This window comes from Antechinus flavipes, chromosome 4 (genome assembly GCF_016432865.1).
Source record: "Antechinus flavipes isolate AdamAnt ecotype Samford, QLD, Australia chromosome 4, AdamAnt_v2, whole genome shotgun sequence".
Classification (NCBI taxonomy): domain Eukaryota; kingdom Metazoa; phylum Chordata; class Mammalia; order Dasyuromorphia; family Dasyuridae; genus Antechinus; species Antechinus flavipes.
Genome location: NC_067401.1, coordinates 52,537,178 through 52,560,269, shown reverse-complemented (window position 1 = coordinate 52,560,269; position 23,092 = coordinate 52,537,178). Strand labels below are relative to the sequence as shown.

At 41.8% G+C, this 23,092-nt stretch overlaps 2 protein-coding genes across 2 annotated transcripts in view; both read right to left on the bottom strand.

The window, feature by feature from the left end:
* The window catches only part of LOC127559335 (acidic mammalian chitinase-like), a 14,970-nt gene extending 14,603 nt beyond the window's left edge, over positions 1 to 367 (bottom strand). Inside the window, exon 1 of the mRNA XM_051993046.1 lies at positions 95 to 367. Coding sequence (XP_051849006.1) covers positions 95 to 174 — 80 coding nt within the window. The 5' untranslated portion in view covers positions 175 to 367. The remainder of the gene's footprint in view (positions 1 to 94) is intronic.
* Positions 368 to 12,068: 11,701 nt separating this feature from the next.
* LOC127562425 (acidic mammalian chitinase-like) lies at positions 12,069 to 21,573 on the bottom strand. Its single transcript, XM_051998137.1, has 11 exons — positions 21,558 to 21,573; positions 20,834 to 20,863; positions 19,500 to 19,701; positions 18,424 to 18,480; positions 17,510 to 17,675; positions 16,583 to 16,707; positions 15,393 to 15,516; positions 15,109 to 15,291; positions 14,289 to 14,405; positions 13,028 to 13,168; positions 12,069 to 12,337 (listed from the first exon to the last, which is right to left on the bottom strand). The coding sequence occupies exons 1-10, from the start codon at positions 21,571 to 21,573 to the stop codon at positions 13,037 to 13,039; spliced, it is 1,152 nt and encodes a 383-aa protein (XP_051854097.1). The 3' UTR covers positions 12,069 to 12,337; positions 13,028 to 13,036.
* Between the last annotated feature and the right edge of the window lie 1,519 nt (positions 21,574 to 23,092).

The window sequence follows — 23,092 nt, the reverse complement described above, 5'->3', positions numbered from 1 at the left end:
CCTCCTCTCCCCCCCCCCCCCCCCCCGCTCCCCTTCCCCTCTTCCCTTCCTCTCCCCCCCCCCCTCCGCTAATCCCGCACCCACTGCTACTGACTGTTGTTTCAGGGCCCGGAACTGTGGGTACAAGACGTCGATGTCATTCCACTCATAGGGAGCGATCTTGTTCTCATTCATGGTGGCGAAGGCGTAGACCAGGTGTGTGCACAAGCACGGGTCCACATTCTTGGGAAAGTACTTGGCTGGTTCGGGCCGGTACTGGGACCAGTTGGTAAAGTAGCAGACCAGCTTGTAGGCAGAACCTCGGAGGGCAAAGACAGCTGCAGTCAGAGATCTCCCTCCGCACTCTCCGAGGGGTCCCCCCGAAGCTGCAGCTGCGACACTTTTCACCTTTACTTTCTATTATCTCTAGTTCAAAAGATGAACTCGTCTGGGGTTTAAATCCCTTTACAATGTGGCTCTTAACTCACCAGTTCCCGTCCCATCTCTGTCACTCAGATCCACCTCTCGCTATTACCTGGATTTCTCCTTTTTAAATTCAATAGAATCGCAGAATTTCTGAGCCAGAAGGGGGCTCGGCTCACGAAGTTTCTGAGCCAGAAGGGGGCTCCGCTCACGGAGTTTCTGAGCGAGAAGGGGGGCTCGGCTCACGGAGTTTCTGAGCCAGAAGGGGGCTCCGCTCACAGAATTTCTGAGCCAGAAGCGGGGCTCCGCTCACAGAATTTCTGAGCCAGAAGGGGGGCTCGGCTCACGGAGTTTCTGAGCCAGAAGCGGGGCTCCGCTCACGGAATTTCTGAGCCAGAAGGGGGGCTCGGCTCACGGAGTTTCTGAGCCAGAAGGGGGGCTCGGCTCACGGAGTTTCTGAGCCAGAAGGGGGCTCGGCTCACGGAGTTTCTGAGCCAGAGGGGGGCTCGGCTCACGGAGTTTCTGAGCCAGAAGGGGGCTCGGCTCACGGAGTTTCTGAGCCAGAGGGGGGCTCGGCTCACGGAGTTTCTGAGCCAGAAGGGGGCTCGGCTCACGGAGTTTCTGAGCCAGAGGGGGGCTCCGCTCACCGAATTTCTGAGCCAGAAGCGGGGCTCGGCTCACGGAGTTTCTGAGCCAGAAGGGGGCTCGGCTCACGGAGTTTCTGAGCCAGAGGGGGGCTCGGCTCACGGAGTTTCTGAGCCAGAGGGGGGCTCCGCTCACCGAATTTCTGAGCCAGAAGCGGGGCTCGGCTCACGGAGTTTCTGAGCCAGAGGGGGGCTCGGCTCACGGAGTTTCTGAGCCAGAGGGGGGCTCCGCTCACCGAATTTCTGAGCCAGAAGCGGGGCTCGGCTCACGGAGTTTCTGAGCCAGAGGGGGGCTCGGCTCACGGAGTTTCTGAGCCAGAGGGGGGCTCGGCTCACGGAGTTTCTGAGCCAGAAGCGGGGCTCGGCTCACGAGTTTCTGAGCCAGAGGGGGGCTCGGCTCACGGAGTTTCTGAGCCAGAGGGGGGCTCGGCTCACGGAGTTTCTGAGCCAGAAGGGGGGTTCGGCTCACGGAGTTTCTGAGCCAGAAGGGGGGCTCGGCTCACGGAGTTTCTGAGCCAGAGGGGGGCTCGGCTCACGGAGTTTCTGAGCCAGAGGGAGGCTGGGTTCACGATTCCCTTTACAATGTCTCTGACAGGTGATGGCGACCTCACGCACTATCCCTCCCCTGTTGCTATTCCCTCCCCTCTTTGTGCCTTTACACACGCTGTTTGCTATAGCGGAACCACCCTCCCTGTCATCTTTACCTCTTAGCATCCCTCAGCCCCTACAAAGGTCACCTCAAGGACCACCTCCTACAAGAGACCTTTCAGGCTCTCCCCGTTATTAATCAGCACTCTCTACCTCTCCCCCTTGTGTTCTTTTGTGTGAGTCCCGTTATTTTTCTGTGACCTTGTTTCTCCCAAGTAGAATGTAACCTCCTTGAGGGCAGGGACTAGGCGGTTTTGAATTTCACTCAACATTGGCTTCTAGCGGGCCTTTTAATAAATGTTTGTTTAATTGAACTGAATTCTATCTCTAGCACAGTTAGCAAATATTTGTTGGGTTCAGCTGAGAGTGGATTAGAGAGTAGCAGGAGCCTTACCCAGTTGCACTTGCAGCAGGAGAGCCAAGCCTGAAATAAAAGTCAGAGAATCATAAATGGGCCCCGCAGACAAGTGCTGCCCCTTGCCGGTCATACCCCCCCCCCCAGGTCTGGCAGGAGACAAGCTAGAAGGTGTCCAAAGCGGGTCTGGTCAGGCATCCATGGCCCTGCCCACTGTCCATTACCGTCCCAGGTACTTTTCTTTCTGCTCCAAAACTCTGAGCCGGGACAGCAATGGGTCATTCCCCGATCAGAACTAACCTCACAACTCCCTCCCTGGGTCATTCTATGACTTCCCCTGCCCCTCCTGGGGGATAGAAGAAGGTAACACTTACAGGCCCAGAGCAGCATCCTCCCCATTTTGCCTGAACATGAGTCCCAAGCCTTTGACAAAGCTTTATATGGGGAGGATACCCCTGTTATCACTGTGGGAGCAGCACAGCTGCCCAGTCCAGGCCTAGTGACTTCCCAAGGCCGATACACCCTATCTCAAGGGTCACCCCTGCTCCCTCCCTCACCCCAAGATCAGAGATCTCCCAGGGAGATTCCTTAAAGGAACACCTGATGGAGGACTGGCGAATCAGCATGTGACCATAAACAAAGCCCCAGCCCGGTGCCCTTACCCCCTCTAGAACTTCAGAAAGATCCAGACACCTGTTTAAAGCCCTCAGGATCCTCCCTTCAGTTAAAAATTAGAATCTCCGGTAGGAAAGGGGATGGATCTCTGACAAAGTGAACCAGCACCACTTAGAGCTCTACTCCTTTTAAAATTCGACAGAGAATCACAAGATTTCTGAGTTAGAAAGAACCTGAGTTCATCTTATCTAACTGTTCTCTTGTGATAGGGAATACATTTCCTGTCTCTTTAACGTTGAAGCACTTCTAATTTTTAACAGTTTTTTCCCCCTTTATGTGATTTTCTATTGTTTCCACCCACTGAGATTAGGGGTCCCCTCCAGGACCAAGTAGATTAAATATAGTCCCTGTTCCACAGTCAGATTCTTTCAAGTACGGAAAATTGTTAAGTTGCTTCTGTTTTATCTTCTACAAGATAAAAAGCGAGTATCTTTCATTCTAATCATTATCCTGAAAATGAAGCATCTAGAACTACGGAAATTGCTCTGGGGGTTGCTGTGCTGAACAGAATTCAGTGGGACTTTTATTTCTCTTGTTATAGATAATAAAAGACTTTAACATAAAAAGGCCAACATTTCCCACTGCCCAGTCCCCTGGATCTTTATTTTGACACTACCGGAGTAAGTAAGGCTGGTGACTTTGCACAGCCCTCCCTCACTTCATCCTAAGTCACTTGTATGTCAAGGAGTCACATCCCTAGGGCCTTGGTCCTCTTTGAGAATGAGGAACAAATAACAATAACAACAATCTATCAATGCAGCCTAAGACCCTACTAGATTTTTTTTTTGACTGACATTACATTGCTGATTGATATTTACCTTGTTGTTCAGTCATTTCAGCTGTGTCCCACTCTTCATGATCCCATCTGGGGTTTTCTTGGCAAATATCCTGCAGTGGTTTGCCATTCCCTTCTCCAGCTCATTTTACTGATGAGGAAACTGAGGTAAACAGAGTTAAAGGACTTGCCTGGGTCACACAGCTAGTAGTTTTAAGTGTTTGAGGCTGTTTGGACTCAGGTGCTCCTCACTCTATTTAGCTGTCCCATTTTATATTATTATATTATTGTGAAAAAAAATTTTCACAAAAGATCATGAAGAATCGGAAACAATTGAAAAATGACTAAACAACCACAAAATATTAGCTGTTATTATTAGTCTTAACTATTATTTGCATTTTTAATGAGGCCTTAATTTCTTTCAAGGCTCAGCTCAGTTGCAATCTTTTCTGTGAAATACTTACTACTGCTCTCTCCTTCAAATTCATGTCTGTATTTATCAGTTTAAATATTTTATCACAGTAAAATGGCATAGGGTTTTTCAAATTTTGTCTTTGAATCACTCCCAAATGACTAAAGTTAAGTTATGCACATAGTAGGTGCTTACTAACTATTTGCTGAAAATGGAATCATGCTTTTTCAACTTTATTTTTCTAAGGGTTTTTTGATTGTTTTCTTTTGCAACGTGACTAATATGAAAATATATTTTACACAATTACATATTTAATTGATATCAAATTGTTTGCCTTCTCAGAGAGAGAAATGGAGAGAATTTGGAATTCAAAAGTTTTTTAAATGAATGGTAAAAAGTGGAAAATGGCAAAAAAAATTGCATGGTAAAATTATATATAATTGGAAAATATTTAACAAAGTAAATAAATATTTTTTAAATAAAGTAAATGCCTGTTGAATTGAATTAAATTATCATGAAATAACATAATAATGTCTCATGTTTTATACTGCTTTTAAAGCTAGTAAACGCTTATTTAAGGAGAGATGGGAGGCAGGATGTGCCAGGCAGGTTAAACCATTACCTGACTACCATCTCTTCTACTCTAGAGGAGACAGACCAGAATCCCAAATCGAAGAGCTTTGGGAATAGCTTCCAACCTTCAACCATGATCCTAGAAAGCAACTCCTAGAAAGCTGCACTCTGGCAACTACTTCTACAGGGAAAAGGAAATACCTACCCAAGTCCCAGAAAGAAAATCTCTTGTCTCCAAAGATTTTTCACAATAACATCAAAGAGAGTTATGATTTTGTCAGTGGAAATGATGCTCAAGAAGAGAGATTTCCTTCTGCCTTGCTTCTGCACCCTAAATTCATAAGCCTTTCTATCTGACTTGCACCTTCCACATGTGTTGTCTCTGCCATTACAGTAGAACCCTTCCAGAGCAGAAACATACTATGTGCAAAGCACCTAGTAAGTGCTTAATAAATGCTTTTAAATTCATTCATTCCTCCTTTGCAACAGCCTTGGGAGATTGTGGGTAAGTCATCACTTCCATTTGATGGATGAGGATGTTGAAGATCAGAATGATGTGTGTTCAGTTGGTATTAAAGTTACGACTCAGATATGAGGGTTCTGCACCATACCATATAAAGACCATTAGATGAGGGGTGGGATGTAGGAGGGTAGGATGGAGTCAAAAAAACTGCTGGATTTGGACTCAAAAGATCTAGTTTTGACTCTTGACTCACAGCTAAGAACTATGTGACTATGGTCAAGTAATTTAACTTCTCTAACAGCTTCAGTTTCATCATCTTTTTAATGGGAATAATAATAACTATTACTTTTCTTACAAGGGTCAAGAAAGTACTTTTTAAACAGTAATAATAACTCCTAAGGTCATTTCAAGATTCTTTTTAATACATTTATAACTATATTTAAATATAATTGGTTTCCTATGTAGCTCTGTGCATCTTTATACATTTAAAAAATGATTCTAAGAAAGGTCCCATAGGCTTCTCCAGGCTGCTAAAGGGGTCTATACCAGCACAAAGATTAAAAACCCCAATATAGGATCTTAAAGTTTGCAAAACATTTTCTTCAAAACAATAATCAATGTAAAATTCCATGAAAATAGAAGCTATTATTATTCCATACCCCTTTGCCTTTATTTCAACACAGCTGCCACTGACCCAGAGTGGGGGGAGGGAGACGGGTAGCCCCATGCCTGAGCTGGCACAGGTAATAGCCTGGGCTCTCCCCGTTGGTTCCCTACCTCTTTCCCCATGATACACACTCCTGGCAGGAGTTGAATAGCGATCATGAGGCTGGAGGGTGGAGGAGGTGGGTAGAGTGGAAGGAACAATTTGTCCTGTTTTTGCTAGGGCATACCCCTCTAAGAAAAGAATATCTTAGAGAGTAGGGGGAGAATAGGGAGGGTCGAAGTTCTTTCTTTTTTGATTTGCCCCATTCCAAGGTCTGTTTATCTAACACTGACTTGATCAAGGCTAAAGATTTATAGTTTCCAACTGCAGCATTCTAAAAGCTAGTGCTCTGCCAAACTGATAGCACTGGGCACAGGTGCTTGGGACAGTTGCCAACCTTGGACCTGAATACTTTCCTCAAAGTCCCTTAACACTCCTTCTAGTTACATTAGTCCGAACTATGTATTGTGTATTGGCTGGTCATTTAGCAGCCATCAAATGTCCTAGCCCTTCTGAATTCCCTTTTGCCCATCCTCCATGTAATAATAGGGACTCCTGGAAACAAGAGGAACCTTCAGTACTAGACTAGAGCATCAGTCTTCTTCTTCTCTTTACTAATGACATTCATATTGGGCCAAGTCATTTTATTTCGGTTCAAGTCTAGGAGTCTTAGCCAGAAGATGTTCAGAAATATATCTTCCAAAGCTGGCAACTGCAAAGTTGATGAGTGGGGAGCAAAATGTCTACAAAAACCCAAGGATAAACATGTTTGGGACAATATCTCTATTACTTTCCCCAAAGTAGTAGCTTTTCTAATCATTCTCTTTAACTAATGTCAAAGCTGGTCTCCTCTCTTCTCCTCTCTTTACCTTTCTTTTTCCTCTGTTTCAGTATATTCGTTTCTTTGACTGAATCTCTTCCCATGGACCCCAGGCAGGAAGATGACTATTCACAAACAATCCTACCTAGGATTATCTTAATTTATTCAGTCATCCTTATATATCAGGGACTCTCACCTGTCCAAAAGACGCAGGTACACTTCAAGAGATTTCTCACATCTCTGGCTCAATGTTCCTACCCAGAAGATCTGGGGACTTACCTATATGGCTCTACCCGTAATGCTGTCACCAAGTCCCCATGAAAGCAAAAAATAGTCTCCGGAATTCAAAGGAAAAAAAGCTTTATTTACAAATTGAATGAAACAAAGAGAATTCTTATCAGAGCTCATGGAAAATATTGACCCCCTCCAATCAGGAACTTTTCTCTGAAGACCTTTAGATCTTTAGATGTTAGTGGTCAAACATTAAGTAGGGTTTTCTGGGATGGTATCTCTTGTAATTCCTCAGAGTTTGGTCCCTATTGCATATTTACAGAGTACTGGCACCAGTCACTGCATCTCTGCTCAGGAAATCATGGCCAGCTCAATGCAGCAGAGGGGATGCTCTGGAGTCCTGGTCCACGTCACTGTTAAGGACCCTGCACTCTGAAGCCTCTCCCTTGCAATTCAATTCCCCCAAAACTCCACAAGAGTTCACCTATCAATCACTAATACCCCATTCCTCTTGCATCTTCAAACAAACCTTCTTTGACATCAGGTTGGGTGAGGATGAGATCACTGCTTGTTAAATTATCTGTATAATCAGTCCCAATACCACCCTTCGGTGACTTTTCTTACTTATTTAGAGAGTACACATTGTGAGCGATTAATTGGGTGCCTGTTTGATAGGATCAATCAAAATGTGGCCCCCAAAAAGTTTTAATTGAAAATCACATTCTAACATCCTCCTCTACCCACTTCTTGGATGGTATGTTTCCTATCCACTTATCACCTGCCATGGGCAAAGAAATTAAAATAAAACACCTTCACCCCCGGATTTTACCTCAGTTTTCCCTCTTGTCCACTTAGGACCAAATGGGTGGAATTAATCAAATTATGCAGCATTACTACCTATGCATTCTTTACATCCCCAGTATTTATATATAGTAGGTACTAGTAAATGCCAAATGGTTTAGACTAGGGATTGTCCAGTATTCATTGATAGATTGCACTTCTTGTTGGACCTTTATATTCAGTACCTTACTTAAATATTGCACTTCTTGTTGGACCTTTATATTCAATATCTTACTTGGATAGTTATCCAAAACTAAGTGGCAGTTCCTTCTTTAGCTCTCTTTTGTTATTGTTGTTTTTCAATCATGTCTGATTCTTTGTGATCCCATTGGGGATTTTTTTTTGGCAAAGATACTGGATTGGTTTGTATTTTCTTCTCCAACTCATTTTACAGGTAAGGAAACTGAGGCAAACAAGATTAAGTGACATGTTCAGGGTCACAGAGTTAGTAAGTATCTGAGGCTGGATTTGAACTCATGAAAATGAATCTTCCCTCCTCCATATCTAGCCTTCTATGTATTATGGTGCCACCTAGCTGCCTCCTTAGCTCTCATAGTGCTAGAAATCTTTGTTTATCCTTGGGGTGGACTTCTATATTTATTCCCTTTTGTGAACTTAAAGAAAAAGTTATTTTTCTTCAAAAAAAATTTATTAGCAATTAAAGAGTCACAAGATAATAGGTTCCAACTTATGTCTGGAGGAAACCTTCAAAGCCGGCTTGATTACCTCATTTTATAGATCAAGAAACAGAGGTTGTGACTCTTCCAAGTTCAAACAGGTGATAAAAAGCAGAAAAAGAATTTTAACAAAGGCCTTGAAGTTACAGTTGTCTGTTTTCAAGTCTCATTTCTGACAATATTGTCTATTTGACTCTTTAAAAAATCATTTAATTTTTCACTGTCCAGACAATTGTCTAACAGGACAAGTTGCAGAAGAGTAGTTGATTTTAATTAGTAGAGCAAGTCTCTTCATTGGCAGTTTTCTACATCAAAATCACTGGACCAAAAAGAAAGCATTATAAAATAGCAAGAAAAGTAGAGGAACAGGCAATTAAATGGTGTAGTGAGGAGAACTCTGGCTCTGGAGTCAGGAAGACCTGAGTTCAAATTCCTTCAGATACTTACTAGCTATGTGACTCTAGGGGAGAAGGAGAAAGAGAAGGAGAAGGAGAAGGAGAAAGAGAAGGAGAGGGAGGAGAAAGAGAATGAGGAGGAGGAGGAAGAAGAAGAAAAGGAGGAGGAGGAGAAGGAAAGATAGCAGAGGGAAATCTTGGTGAAAGTCAGCTGGGCGATTGCATCTAAAGGCATTTAAGGATGAAACCTGAAGAACAATAAATAGATGAAGTATGGAAAACATCTGCAAAGAATCTCATAACAATACTACGAAGGAAGGTGGATTTAGCACATTTGGTTGCCAAACTGACAGTACCATGTGTGCTTCTAGAGGACATAGAAATGACATTGAAAGGAAAACAATTGGGAAAAGCAGATGAAGATAAGAGAAGGACATCTTATGCTGCAAGTTTTATCATCAGGGCATTAAGGGATTGATCTTCAAGGTTTCTGAAAAAGTAAAAGACACCAAAAAAGAGGGGAGAGGGAAAATATTTTATATTATTTCTATCCTTCACTCAAACAATTGAGAGAACACTAATAATTCCCAATCCATTTGCCTATTTTCTTTGCTGTGTAAAACTTTTATGAGAATAATCTATACACTAGTCAGAGGCATTTAAGATATCTTGAAAATCAATCCCTTAATGCATTTCTGGCAAGTCCACAAGTTTATCATCATAGAAATAATTGAAAGATGTAAAGAATACAATATCTCAAACAACAGTTATTGTTCATTTAATTATGAAAAAAAGAATTTGATTTGGCAAACCAAAACACCTTCTAAAGACTCTTCTCCAACCAAATGTCTTCTATGCATATGTCAAAATCATACCAGTATTATTTGAAAGATAAGACAACAGAGATGACCTTGTCTAGTGACTTTGATTATTTTTTTTAAAAAAGAGGTGACATAGAACAAGCAGGTGTAAACTAATTAAAAATTGTTCACCATTGAATAAGAGGAAATGCAAAATTAGAGTGCAAGGTTGATCAGAGATTCTTTATCAATGGTGTTGTCCTCCAGGTGTTTCTCTTTTTAGATAAATACCATGATGATTGCCTCAAGCTCTAATCACTGAGATCCATTATAGTTTTTAAAAAATTATTTTGCCCTATCTCTATGCATAGGATTATGTGATGTGCAAGTTGCACAGATAAAACTACAGAACTCACCAATCTCACATACAAAGATATATATACATATGTCTAAAATTAACCACTATCATGGAATTTATCATTCCAAGAGCCTCACATGTCACTTAGTTCAATCATTCATCCTACAAATAAGAAAACTGAATCCCCCATTTACTTCCCTCAGAGAAAGTACCTTGTTACCTTAAAATTAAATATATAATGGTCAGCACACCCATTGGTCTTCAAGTCAGAAAATGCTGTAAAGAGAAAGCATTTGAATCCATGCTGCACCAATAGGAAAAGGAGGGGGTATTATTTTTGAAAAACTTTGAAAAACTACAGTTATTTTAATGACTTCAAGTTTTCCTTGAAAGATCCATCCTTTTCTTTCCAATACTCTGCTGGAGATGTTGTTTGAATGTGAGTCAAGGAATAATATGACTCAGAAAAACAGAATTTGAGGGTCAGCATAATGCCATTGGGGGCAGAGCACAGATTTTAGACTTGTGAAGTTTGGATTTAAAACCTGATTCTGCCCATTGAACCCTTGACAAGTGAATTTGATTTATTAATCAGTCACTGTTTATAAGTCATGAGAAGCAGCATGGGATAGTGCAGAGAGAGACAGATTTGAGTCTATGAGACCTGGCTTCAAATCAATTCTTTTGATACATGCTGACCAGTAGTGTAACCCAGGGCAACTTATCCAGCCTTTCAGCCTGGACACAGCTTCCTAAAGCTATTATTTGTGGGGGAAAAAAGATGCTAATACAAACTGATAAAGAAGTTCCTCCCCAAGATTTATTAAATTAATGGATAATTTCTATTTTAAAAATATAATAGGCAAAGCACCATACATAGACTCTTCAATCAAAGAGCTTACAATCTAATTTACTTCCCTCAGAGAAAGTACCTTGTTACCTTAAAATTAAATATATAATGGTCAGCACACCCATTGGTCTTCAAGTCAGAAAATGTAAAATTTTACAAATAAGGAAACGGGGGTGCACAGAGGTCCCTCTACCTGACCTCTGCCGGGTAGAACCCCAGCTCTGACTCTTGCTAGGTATTTTGTTCTTGTTATTCATCTGTTTTCAGTCATGACTGACTCTTTGTGACCTCAGTGGGGAGTTTCACAGAAAAGAGACTGATGTGGTTTATTCATTTTCCAGATAAGGAAACTGAGGCAAAACCGAGTTATGTGCCCAGATTTGCACTCAGAAGGTGTTAGCTAGCTCTGTGTACCTTCAAAGGCCGATGTCCTCCAGGTTCCTCATCATTCCAGGTGTGGGAGTCCCTACCCCACCTTTCACATAGACTATTGAAAAAATTGATGGCAACTTGGAACATGTCAGTTGAGATGGGACCTCAAGGCCAATTCACCTATCCCCAGCTCAGCTCCCTCCCTCCCCTGGTAGCCTCCTTGGATGTCCTGAAGTGCAGGTGGAGGAGGTAGATTATCATCTTCTTCTCTAAGAGCCTAGCTCTCTCTGTCCAAGGGGTGTGCAACCTGGGGTCTCTGTCCACGTCCTGTCTCCCATCAGTCTGTCCCCCATAGAGCCTAGTGTCCCAGACTTGCTCCCTAGGTATACCAAGAGGTATCAGTGAGAGCCAGAAGAAGTCGTTCTCAACTCACATCACCCAGTTCTTACGAGATGCTGGACCCACCCCTACTTCCCAACTTCTGCTTAAAGTAACACCGAATCCCCTTAGACCCTCAAACCCACTAACCACCTCCCAACAGTTGTCAATCAGAAACCATCTGCTCCCCATGCTATGTCACTGCTCCCCAATATCCATCTCCCATGATCTCCAGATACTAAAGATTATCCGGCCTTCCCACCACCCTCAGAATGACTATACTTTCCTTTATACGTCATCTCCCATAATTGAAATGTGAGCTCTTTCAGAATAGACACTTTCTATTTAAGGTCAAAGTACTCAGTAGTGTGCTCAGCAAATGCTTCATAAATATTTTTCTAGTCCATAGATCTGTCTCTCAAAATGGAATTATCTTTAAATACTCAAATTAGGGATCTATCTCTTCAAACCTCAGTTTGCTCATCTGCAAAATGAGGGCTCATACCAATTTTAGGTAGGAATACATTTACTGCCTACCTCAGAATTTTTATGAAGATAGTGTTTTGAAATCTTAGTGTACCTTAATGTATTTCTATAGAAATAGCAGTGATTATTACTTCTATTGTTGTCTTCAAAAATCACCTTAGTGAGAGGTGTTTAATCCTGTGTAGTTTTTTTTAAAAATACCACATGCTTGTTTCAGGTATTTATTGAAAAAGCACAATTCCTGTGGAAAGATTCAAGTTCAGTCTTCACCTCGAGTCTCTTTCTTTCAAGGCCAGTTGCAGCATTTGCATTTCTCATCAAACACAAGGCCATCTGCACATCTCTTGGCCACGGTGTTACCATTGGCACACTCAAAGAATCTGGATGGATCATCCGGATCACCATAGGTCCCATCAGCTTTGCCCTCACAGAAGGTGCTGGGAGGCGTTGGCTTGGGAGGATCTGGGGTAATACAGCCTACGTAGCAGAAGAAGAGAAATATCTCAGGAACCATACAAAAAGTCTTTTGGGAAACCATTCCTGGACTGGAAGGCCATTCAACCCACATGAGTCCATTTCCAGATTGAAGAATCTATAAAACTTAAAGACCTTTAGAGAATAGTAGAAGTTGCACCTAGCATGTAGATTCCAGCCTTTCTCATCTTATTCTGAGTTTCTCCCTGACTAGGTTTTACCTACTTGATATTCTTCAAGGTCCAAGCCTCCAAGGTCCAATTTGTGCCTTTGGGAATAGAGACAAAATCTTGGGACAGCTAACTTGTGATACTTCTATTTTGATTTGATAAAGGTTTTAATAGATTGTAAGCTGAGAGTATGTTATTAGTGTGATGGAATTCCTAAAAAGCAAATAAAATACCAAACTACTTCAATACAAGTTTTATGCTCAGTTAAAAGAAGGAGATACATCTACCATATTCTACACAGGTTAGACGCCATCATGAATCTGGGGTTCAGTTCAATTTCTAAGAATTAGAGTTGCCCAAAACTAACATGGCCACTTTTGGGGGTAACAAACTCTCCTTAACTTGAATTGTTTCCACAGATGTACAACTGCCCCTGTTGGGGCTGTAATAGAGGAATTTAAGCACTGATGAAATAGATAATCTCTAGGGTCCTTTCCAACACTGAGACTCTGCAAACACTTACCTGGTGTCTCTAGACCGAGCAGGACTTGAGTTTGGAGAGGAGGGGATAGGATCCCTCACCACAGAAAGTACCCAAGAAATCATCAAGGTCCAGAGCCCAGACCATGGCACCACCAAACCCATTTTCTTTCAAAAATTCCACCTATAAGACAAGTGTATAATCAATCCATTGACAGATATTTATCAAGTTCCAACTGTTATAGACCCAGCACTAGCTAAGTTCCCAAAAGAATCCCCAAAATCATAAAAATCCAGGGCTCAAACCATAGAACTGTCAAATTCATTTGCTTTCAGAAATTCTACCTATAAGAAAAGTGTACAATCAATCCATTGACCAATATTTATCAAGTTCCAACTATTCTAGATCTAGCACTAGTTAAAATAAGTTCCCAAAAAGGACTCACAAAATCATAAAGACCCAGGGCTCAAACCATGGTGCTGCCCAATTCATTTGCTTTCAGAAATTCTACTCATAAAACAAATCCATTGACCAATATTTATCAAATGCCTACTATCACATCAGCATTATCTCTGTGTCCAGCATAAAGGAATGAAAATGACTCCTCAGTGGCAATTCAGGGCAACAAAAACAGAATCTAAGGGGCTCTTAACATGATAAAGGGTTATTAAAAGGTGGATCTCTCTCTCTCTCTCTCTCTCTCTCTCTCTCTCTCTCTCTCTCTCTCTCTCTGTATATATATATATGTATGTATGTATACACACACACACACACACACACACACACTCTTTAAATTTTGATTTCTACCATATCGTTCAAGAATTATTCCCTATTTAAGCAAAATTAGATTTGGAAGGCCTATTACAATGATTGTCAACCTGTAGTATACATGCCTAAGAAAGCATGATCTCCTGAGTGAATGAGTTGATTTTTTCCACCCCACAATCCTCCATAATATCTGGGAAAAGTGACCACCAGTGACCAATTCAGATACTTGTGAATCTATTAGAAATGCCCTCGACTCTTCTACTGCTCCTGCTTCCTCTCTTAAAATGCTTTTTTTCTACCAGGATTTGAGAGAACAAGAATTGAAGGGAAGAAGTCAGTACTGTTGTTCTGCAGGAATCTTTGATTCCTGCTTGCCCTGGAAATCCCTCCAAGAAAAGGATTTCATGAACTAGGCAGAAGACTTGACCAGATGGCTCTTTTGTGTTCTTTCCATTTCTAGGGCCCTATAATTTTATCTTTTCTCTGTTATTTAAGTCCCATAGTGTCCCACTCAACTTATAACTTGGAGACTTACCTTGTGCTCATAGCTTTTAATGTTGTCAAATCCAACCCATTCATTCCCCTTGTAAGCATAAGGGACCTTCTGGTCCTCGATCCAGGCTGTGGTAGCTTCAGGTAAGAAAGTGCAGATCTAACCAGAGAGTCTCAAGTTAGCAATTCTTTTAGTTGGAATGGAGCCAGGGAGACCCCTGAGTCTGGAGGAAGCTCTCTTGGATCCTTTTACCACCATGAGAAGGTAAAAATCACTCTGGTTGGGTAACTGTACATATAGCACCCTAAGAATGACAAACCTATATTCTCTCTCCACTTGTAAATCAGCAGCTGGGGGGTACATGTCAGCAAGAAATGTCCTCAACTTCTCCCCCTCAACTCTCTCTCTCTTAAAATGATTACAGCCAGTGACCAATCATCCCTGTACCAATCACCCCTCTTCAAAAAGGCCAGGGACTATCTTTGCTACTCTAACCACTGCTTGAATGAAAATAATTTTTCCCTCATTTATTTTAATGAAGGAGAGCCCATGAGAGAAGGGAGCTCTTCTACTTGGAGGACTTTTGATTGTCAGTTCAACCCTCCGGTGCCAAGTGATTAATAAAAAGAAAGGGAGTTGTTGGGGGGTTTTCTGATATTAAGGGCCTATAATTTCAATTCAAGCTCTTGTTAAAGATAAGAGTAGTTTGTGCAAAAGCCATGCCCTTGATTTCCCAAGATTATCTGGACATTGCCCCTTCCATTCTTAAGGATCAAGAGAATAGAACTAGAAGGAATATCAGGAAATAAGATCTGTTGGATCTACTATATCATCTAACCTAGATTTTCTCTGGAGAGGTTACCTCATAATAGGCCCAGAATCCAGCTTCTCGGGTATAGGGCCCAACAGAGCCTGCTCCTGAAGCTGGGGCCCCCACAGACACATCAGAAGAAGTGAGCCTCATGGTACGTCCATAGGTGGGGAACCCCATGATGAGCTTTTCTGCAGGAACACCATTGTCTCGCCAGTATTTCATGGCAAATGCCTGTGGGAACATCGAGCTTGAGGCTCAGGAATAAGTTACCTTGCCTTTCCCCATCCTCCCCACAGGGGAGCCAGGATCAACTTCATCTGCTTTAGCCTTACACTATTGAAGTAGATAAAGTCACCATGGTCAGTAGAGCCCTGATACAGGGGGCTGTTATGTCCTGTGACCGTGTCCCAACCACCATGAAAGTCATAGGTCATCACACTGATGAAGTCCAGGAGTCTGGCAAAGAAAGAATATTGAAAATATTAATTGTGGTTATATAAATCTAGTTCTTTGTCCCATCCAATGAAGACTCCCCCTTAGCAATACCTGGATCACTGGGCTATCCAGCTTCTGCTTTTTCCAAACAGTGAATACAGTGGGTGCCAACTAGTCTTATACTTAGCACATGATCATTCAATTTTTTCTTGAAGACCTCCAGTGAGGGAGAGATCCAATACTTTCTGAGGTAGTTCATTCATCTCTGAGAGAGCCCTAATTATTAGGAACTGCTTTTTTTCCCATTTAGTGTAAATTTGCCTTTTCACGATTTTTAGCAACTGCTCCAGTCCTACACTCTGGGATCAAGTAAAATGGTTCTGAATGGTTCTTTTGTATGACAGTTCTTCACAGACTTGTGTATAACTCTCATGGAGGAAGAAGGAAGGCCAATTGTTAGGAAGGAAGGAAAAGTAAGAAGAATATAGTAGAATATAAACTCCTAATAGGCAAAGGGTTTCATGTTTGAAATATAATAGGCACTTCATAAAGGCAGAAGGAATGAATGGAAGAAGGAAAGAAGGAAGGAAGGAATGGAAGAAAGGAAGGAAGAAAGGAAGGAAGGAAAGAAGGAAGGAAGGAAGGAAAGAAGGAAGGAAGGAAGGAAAGAAGGAAGGAAGGAAGGAAAGAAGGAAGGAAGGAAAGAAGGAAGAAAGGAAGAAAAAATAGACACAGAGCCAGGATCCATTTGTCTAAATATTTGCTCTAAAGCCTTATCTGTACTAAACAAGTATAACTAGGCCCTAATTGGTACAAATCCTAGAAAGTGATGACTTCTATTTGAATTCACACTATTCAAAGTGATAATTGTGTAAAAATATGGTCATTGATTCTAATTCAAAGGAAATAATGGAACTGATAAATGGGTTGTATTATAGATAATAATTAGGACCTCTCCATAGTACTGAGTTGAATTAGTTGACTAGTCTGATCGATGGGTGTAGGTGCCCTGTGATGAATGGGACAAAGAAATCAAATTCATGTCTTGCATTAGAGCGGGCCATTTTTCCTTCTGTGCCCAACTTACGCTCCAATCTTGGCAATCTCATAGCCAGCATCGATGGTCCCTTTGCCAGCAGACACAGCTGCTGAGATAAGCAGTCGAGGTCTGTTTGTAAGTTGGGCTTCAGCTTCAAAAGCTGCTAACATTTCCTGGAGAGAAAACAAGAATGATTGTGATAATAATGAAAATGTTTGTTCTGGGGCAAATGGAGATTTGCCTAAATGATCCAGTTTGGATTTGAAGCACAGTGTTATTTTACAGAAAAAAAAAACCTTCTAGAGAATACTAATAACTGACATTTATGGAGCATTCTTAGGTTTACAAAATACATATGTTGGCTCATTTGATATTCATAAGTACTTGATAAAATAGGCACCCCATTTCCCACTAAATAATCACAGCTCAGAGAAAGTAATTTGTTCAAGGCCACACAGCTATTGTGGATCAAAGATTGAATTAAAAATCAGTTTTTTATCCTAACTCTAAATCCATGATAATTGATAATAACAACCAACATTTATACAGCATTTTGGGGCAGCTAGATGGTACAGCGGACAGAGCTCCAGATGTGGAGTCAGGAAGATTCGAGTTCGAATTCAGCATGTATGACCTTGGGCAAGTCACTTAACCTGTGTTTTCTTCAGTTCTTCATCTGTAAAAGGGGAGAAGGAAATCACTCCAGCAACTTTACCAAGAAAAACCCATGAACAAGTCCATTAGCTCACATCACAATAAATATAGCACTTGAAGGTTTATGAGCTCTTTCTGTTCATGCTGCCTTTCTAGATGGCACCCGGGCACAGGTGGGTGGCAAGGATGCCCTTTTTCTGCCCTTGAGAGCTAAGCTCAGTCTGGAGACCTGGAATTTCTGGAAAACAGAATCTGGTTTTCTGCTTCTGTTTAGTTGAGGGGCTCGGAGCTGGGGGGCTCAAGGGGCCATAGAAATCCCACCTCAATCAGAACAGTGAAGCGCTGCTTGTCCTCTGGAGGGCTGCCCCGAGACCCCGGGTACTCGAAGTCCAGGTCAATCCCATCGAAGCCGTACTGCCGAAGATACTCAATCACGGAGTCGATGAAAATCTTACGGTTGCCAGCCGAGGCCACCATGGTGGTGAACCTAGCAAGAATGTCGACGTAAAGTCACAAGCTAGAAGGAATCTCAGAAACCTCCTTTTATGACTGAGGAGCCTGAGGTCCAGGAAGAAAAGTGAATTTTTTTGTGGTCATACAACTGATTAATGGAAGACCTGAGACTAAGGCCAGATCCCCCAGAATTCCTATTCCAATATGGTTATTATGCTTCTCCTTTCTCTCATCTGGACTAAGTTAGGGGCAGATTCCCTAAATAAACACCATAAATCAGGCTTTAAATTGATATTTCTATAGCACATTAAGTTTCCTCCCAAAAGCTCCATATATCATATAAATTTATATCATATTATATTATATATAATATAATGTACATAATATAGTATAAATAATATGATCCTCAAATTTTTCTTATTGGAAAACAGATTTCATCAGAGAAATTAAGCGTGTTGGCTACAATCACACAGCTATTAAGTGTCTGAGATTCAGTTCAACTGAGATCTTGTGATCTCTTTTCACTAATTCCACACTGGCTCTGAGACATGAAAAATACTTAAACAAGTGAAGGATAAAAATCCAAGACACATTATTCACCCCTTTCTTAAAGCCATTGTTTTTTGCCATTCCGGGAATATTGTCCTGATTTTCTCCCTTCTGTCACATTTCAGCCATTGACCCCTTCACATAATCTCAGGTTCCTCTTCTCCTTGAGACATCGGAGCTGACCCCATCTCCCTTCCCTCCCACCCATCCTCAGGAGAAGGAAAGATTCTCACTTCTGGGTACCGAAGTTCCACCCGCCGATAGCCAGGAGTGTGACCAGGTTCTTGTTGCTAGGAAAAAGGAGAGATCTTAGAACTTAATCGTCCCCTGCAAATATCCTGGAAACTGCTTACTATGGTATCTCAGTCTTTGAGTTCTGATGGAGAGAGAGCAGTTATGCCCATCAGGGACTCCAATGCCCTTCTTTAAAGGGAGTAATGTCCATCCTACTCTCCGTATTAATGACGGAGTCTAAGATTGGAATCTCCATCCCTGGGGTGAGCCCACCAAACTACATGCCCAGAGTGAGCGAGTAGAGTGGAGACAGATTTCCCAGTATACACCCACAAATGTTCATCTAACTTGATAAAAAGCATTTCTGCTTAACCCAGGGACATACTCAGGGCACTCGGTCAGACATCTATAGAAATCTCAGAAGCATTTTCTTTCCCCTTTTTTTAAAGTCCAGATCATAAAAGGATTTAGTTCCTCTTTAAATCATGAAAAGTAAGGATAGGCTTCCTTCCTCCCTATGGCCATTAAAGCAAATGATTTCCCAAAATCCCGTCCCTGGGGGCATTAGGACTCATTGCTTCTTTCCTTTTCCTATCTCAGTCTTGTTGGATTTTCAGCCAAGCAATCCTATAGTCACCTGGGCAAGAAGGAATGCTTGCAATTGTCGGTATCTAGGGCCTGAATGTTATCTGATTATATGAATAGAGGTAAGTGGAAAATTGAAGTAAAGATCCAGATAATTCAGGCAGGGAGAAGAAAAAATGCCAACCCTTAATAATTAATATATAATAATATATATTAATGTGTGTTAAAATAATAACAAATAATATAATATAATAATACTTAATTAACAATTAAGGGAAAAGAAAATTATTTAGTCCACATCATCTAGATTTTGGAGCTCCATGACCTAAGACTTTAATTGTTCTTCCCCCACATTAACCCTCTCTATTTTGTCCACATTGGCCCAGGCGACAGCCCCAGAGAATAAACTGGGGACCCAGGCTTCCCCCTGATTTACACCTCCCACAGGCTGCCCACTCCACCCCATTTGTTTCCAGAACTGGCTACTGACTGCTCTTTCAAGGCCTGGAATCTTGGGTAGAGGACATCATCATTCCACTCATAGGGGGCAATTTTGTTATTGCTCATGGTGGCAAAGGCATAGATGAGGTGGGTGCACATGCAGGGGTCCACATTCTCCGGCATGTACTTAGCAGGGTCCGGCCGGTACTGGGACCAGTTGGTAAAATAGCACACGAGCTTGAAGGCTGCACCTGGGGAAGAGAAGGAGCAGACATTGTGACTCAAGTGCTTCCCTCTCAGGGGAAACCTTCTGAAATGCAGACCCTCAGATTCTCAGCCTAAGAAAGGCTCAGATTTTAAAAAAATCATTTCAATAAAAGTATAATTTAAGCTGTGTCTGTATTAAATCATTCCCTCAAACTTTATTGTAAAATGTTAAATTTCCTTAAAGAAATAAAACTTTTATTTTTTATTTTAGTTTGTTTATTTTATTTTTTTATTTTAGTTTGTTAACTAGATACTGGATGTTTTATAAATTATATTTATACTTTTTGAAAAAGAGTATCATAATAAGTGTCTTAATAAGGGTATTAAAATATTAAAATTTTAAACTTGTAATTACTTCAAACAAATAAAGGTTGCTTTTTCAAAAAAAAAAAAGAAGACGAGAGAAGGGAGAAGAGAGAAGGGAGGAGGAGGAGGAGGAGGAAGAGGAGGGAGAAGGGAGAAGGGAGGAGGGAGGAGGAGGAGAAAGAGGAGGAGGAGGAGGAGAAGGAGGAGGAGGAGGAGAAGGAGGAAAAGGAGGAGGAGGAAGAGGAGGAAAAAGAGGAAGAGGAGAGGGAGGAAGAGGAGGGGGAGGAAAAGGAGGAGGAGGAGGAGGAGGCGGAGGAGGAGAAGGAGGAGGAGGCAGAGAAGGAGGAGGGGGAGGAGGAGGAGGAGGAGGAGGAGGGGGAGGAGGAGGAGGGGGAGGAGGAGGAGGAGGAGGACTCAGATTGAAGCTCCCAGGAATTAGAGTTGGGAGGAACCCTAAGGATCAGCTAGTCCTTCCACAATCCCACACAAGATCACAGATTTAGAACCTTCACCACAAATTCTTTCATGAGACTAGCAAAATTTAGAGATGGCACAGCTCCAAAATCAACAGCCTGCTGAAGTTTTTCGGTTGTCTCTTTAGTGTGGACTCTACAGGCTGTCTGCTTCCAGCCCTTCGTTTTACAGATGAGTAAACTGAGGATCAGGGAGATTAAGTGATTAGGCAGAGAGTCCATATTTTGTCTAATTCCAGAGATTCCAGGGTCCATGGTTTGCTCCCACACTCATGAGCCAACTGGTAGCCACTAGAAATGGAGGATTGGGGGGTGGGAAGAAGGTTACTGTACTTACCAAGCTGCAGCTGCAGCAGCAAGACCAGACCTGCTGAACAAAGGGGAAAGCATGACTGGAGTGAGGGGCTTCTCTCATAAATGGCATAGACCCACAGACTTTCCTTTGCAGCTCAGCCCAAGGCAAGCACCCATCTCCCAAGTATTCCTGTCTAGATGATGCTCATTGAAGATTCTACTTGTTGTTCAGAGCACTTTGCAACCCCTGGGGAGAAAGAAACCCCCAGCCTCAAATGCCTTACCCCAATACCCTATCAATCTGCACCCATAAACCCGCAACAGAATTGTTTATGTAGTAATTCTATTTACAGTTTACAAAGCACTTCCCTCACATCAAGGTCCTATGAATTAGACAGGACCCTCCCCAATTGCCTCTTTTTTACAAATTAGGAAACTGAGGACTGGGGGATTAAGAAACCGTTCAGAGCTACATGATCTCTGCAGTGAGAAGGGCAGCGAGTCCCAACTTCTGAGCTTTCAGAAGGACATCCTGGTGTAGCAATCCCTCCCTCCTCCCATTCTGGACCTTGAAGCCACGGTGAGAGACTAGAAGCCCAGTGGGGAAGACCCATCCAGCCCAAGGCATTCCCCTCTTTTTGACTGATGGAGCAGAATGGATAACCCCAAAATTGGCTGATGTTTGCTCCAGCCACGTTCAGGCTAGAAAAGAACCATCCGGGGTCAAAGAGGAGGAAAGAAACGGTTTGGGGGCTCGAGCTCCTTACCAGACCAGAGCAGCATCTTTCCCCTTCACTCTGTGGCTCCAGTCCACAGCACCATGTTGCCCAGAGCCTCCTATATAGGAGGAGGAAAGGGTCCTTATCACTGTGGAAGACAAGCAGCTGCCACAGGCAACACAGCTGTGGGCACCCAGGGACTCCACCTCCCATTTGTTCTGTTCCCAGGGGACCAGGGCTGAGCCTGCCCTGGAGCTGCCACTGTATTCAAGCTCCCACTTTCTTATGGCTAGATCGGGGACCCCCAAGCATCCAACTCTGACTTACCCCTATTTAAAGCAATTACAGCCACATTTTAAGACTCTCCTCCAGGGGGATTATTTGGGGTGGATTAAGATGAGACTTTCTTAGACCGACCAAAGGAGGCATGAAGCCTGATGTGTTGGAAAGCTCTGAATGCTAAGATCATAGCAGCTTGGGTTCAGACTTCAGAGATCGTCAGGTTTAACTTTTTACAGGTAAGAGGAGTCCAAAAAGGTGAGAATGTCAGATCCTAAATTTGAACCCACAATCTTAATATGATCTTGAAAGAATTGCATCACCACTCTTGCTTCAGCTCCCTTTATAAAATGGGAAGGTTTAAAACTGTAATGATAAAATAATGTTTTAGAGTTCACAAAGTACCTGCTTTAAAAAAAAAAGTTTTTACTTTTCTCCAGTTACATGTCTTTAACTTTTAACATTCATTTATTTTTATTTAAGCCCCAAATTTTCTCCCTTCCTTCCTTATCTCCCCAATTTGATGTAGGTTATACATACTCAATCACATAAAATATTATCATATTAATCATTTTGTGAAAGAAGACACAGATCCAAAGAAAAATAACACAAAAATACAGAAAATGAAAAATTGTATGCTTCAATTTGCATTCAGATTCGATCAGTTCTTTCTCTGAAAGTAGAGAGCATTTTTCATTGTGAGTCCTACTTGGATCACAGCATTGCTAAGAAGAGCTAAGTCATTCACAGTTGATTATCATAAAATATTGCTGTTACTGTGTACAATATTCTCTCTGCTCATTTTGCATCAGTTCAGATAGTCTTGCCAGATTTTTCTGAAATCCACCTGCTCATCATTCCTCGTAGCACAGTAATATTGCATTATAACCATAAAACAACTTGTTCAGCCATTCCCCAATTGATGAGCATCCCCTCAATTTCCAATTTTTTGACACTTCATAAAGAACTGCTATAAATAGTTACAGATTGGTCCTTCCCTCACCTCTTTGTTTTTTTATCTTTTTGAAATACAGACTTAGTTATGGTATTACTAGATCACACAGTTTTATTACTCTTTGGCTATAATTCCAAATTGTTGTCCAGAATAGTTAGATTAGTTTACAACTCCAATGACAGTCTATTAGTGTCTCAATTACACTTCATCTTATAATATGTATATATCTATATGTATGTGTGTTTACATATATATGAATTATACATCTAAAAGTATTCACTAATTTATATTTTATGTGCATATGTTAATGTAGTAATATTATATATTATAATAGAATAATGTATGGAAT

Excerpts from the sequence above, each read along its gene's own strand:
- LOC127562425 (XM_051998137.1), bottom strand. Across the intron at positions 16,708-17,509 it reads GCTTCACTGTTCTGATTGAG|GAAATGTTAGCAGCTTTTGA; the intron begins GTGGGATTTCTA and ends TTTTCTCTCCAG. Across the intron at positions 15,292-15,392 it reads ACTTTATCTACTTCAATAGT|GCATTTGCCATGAAATACTG; the intron begins GTAAGGCTAAAG and ends ATGTTCCCACAG.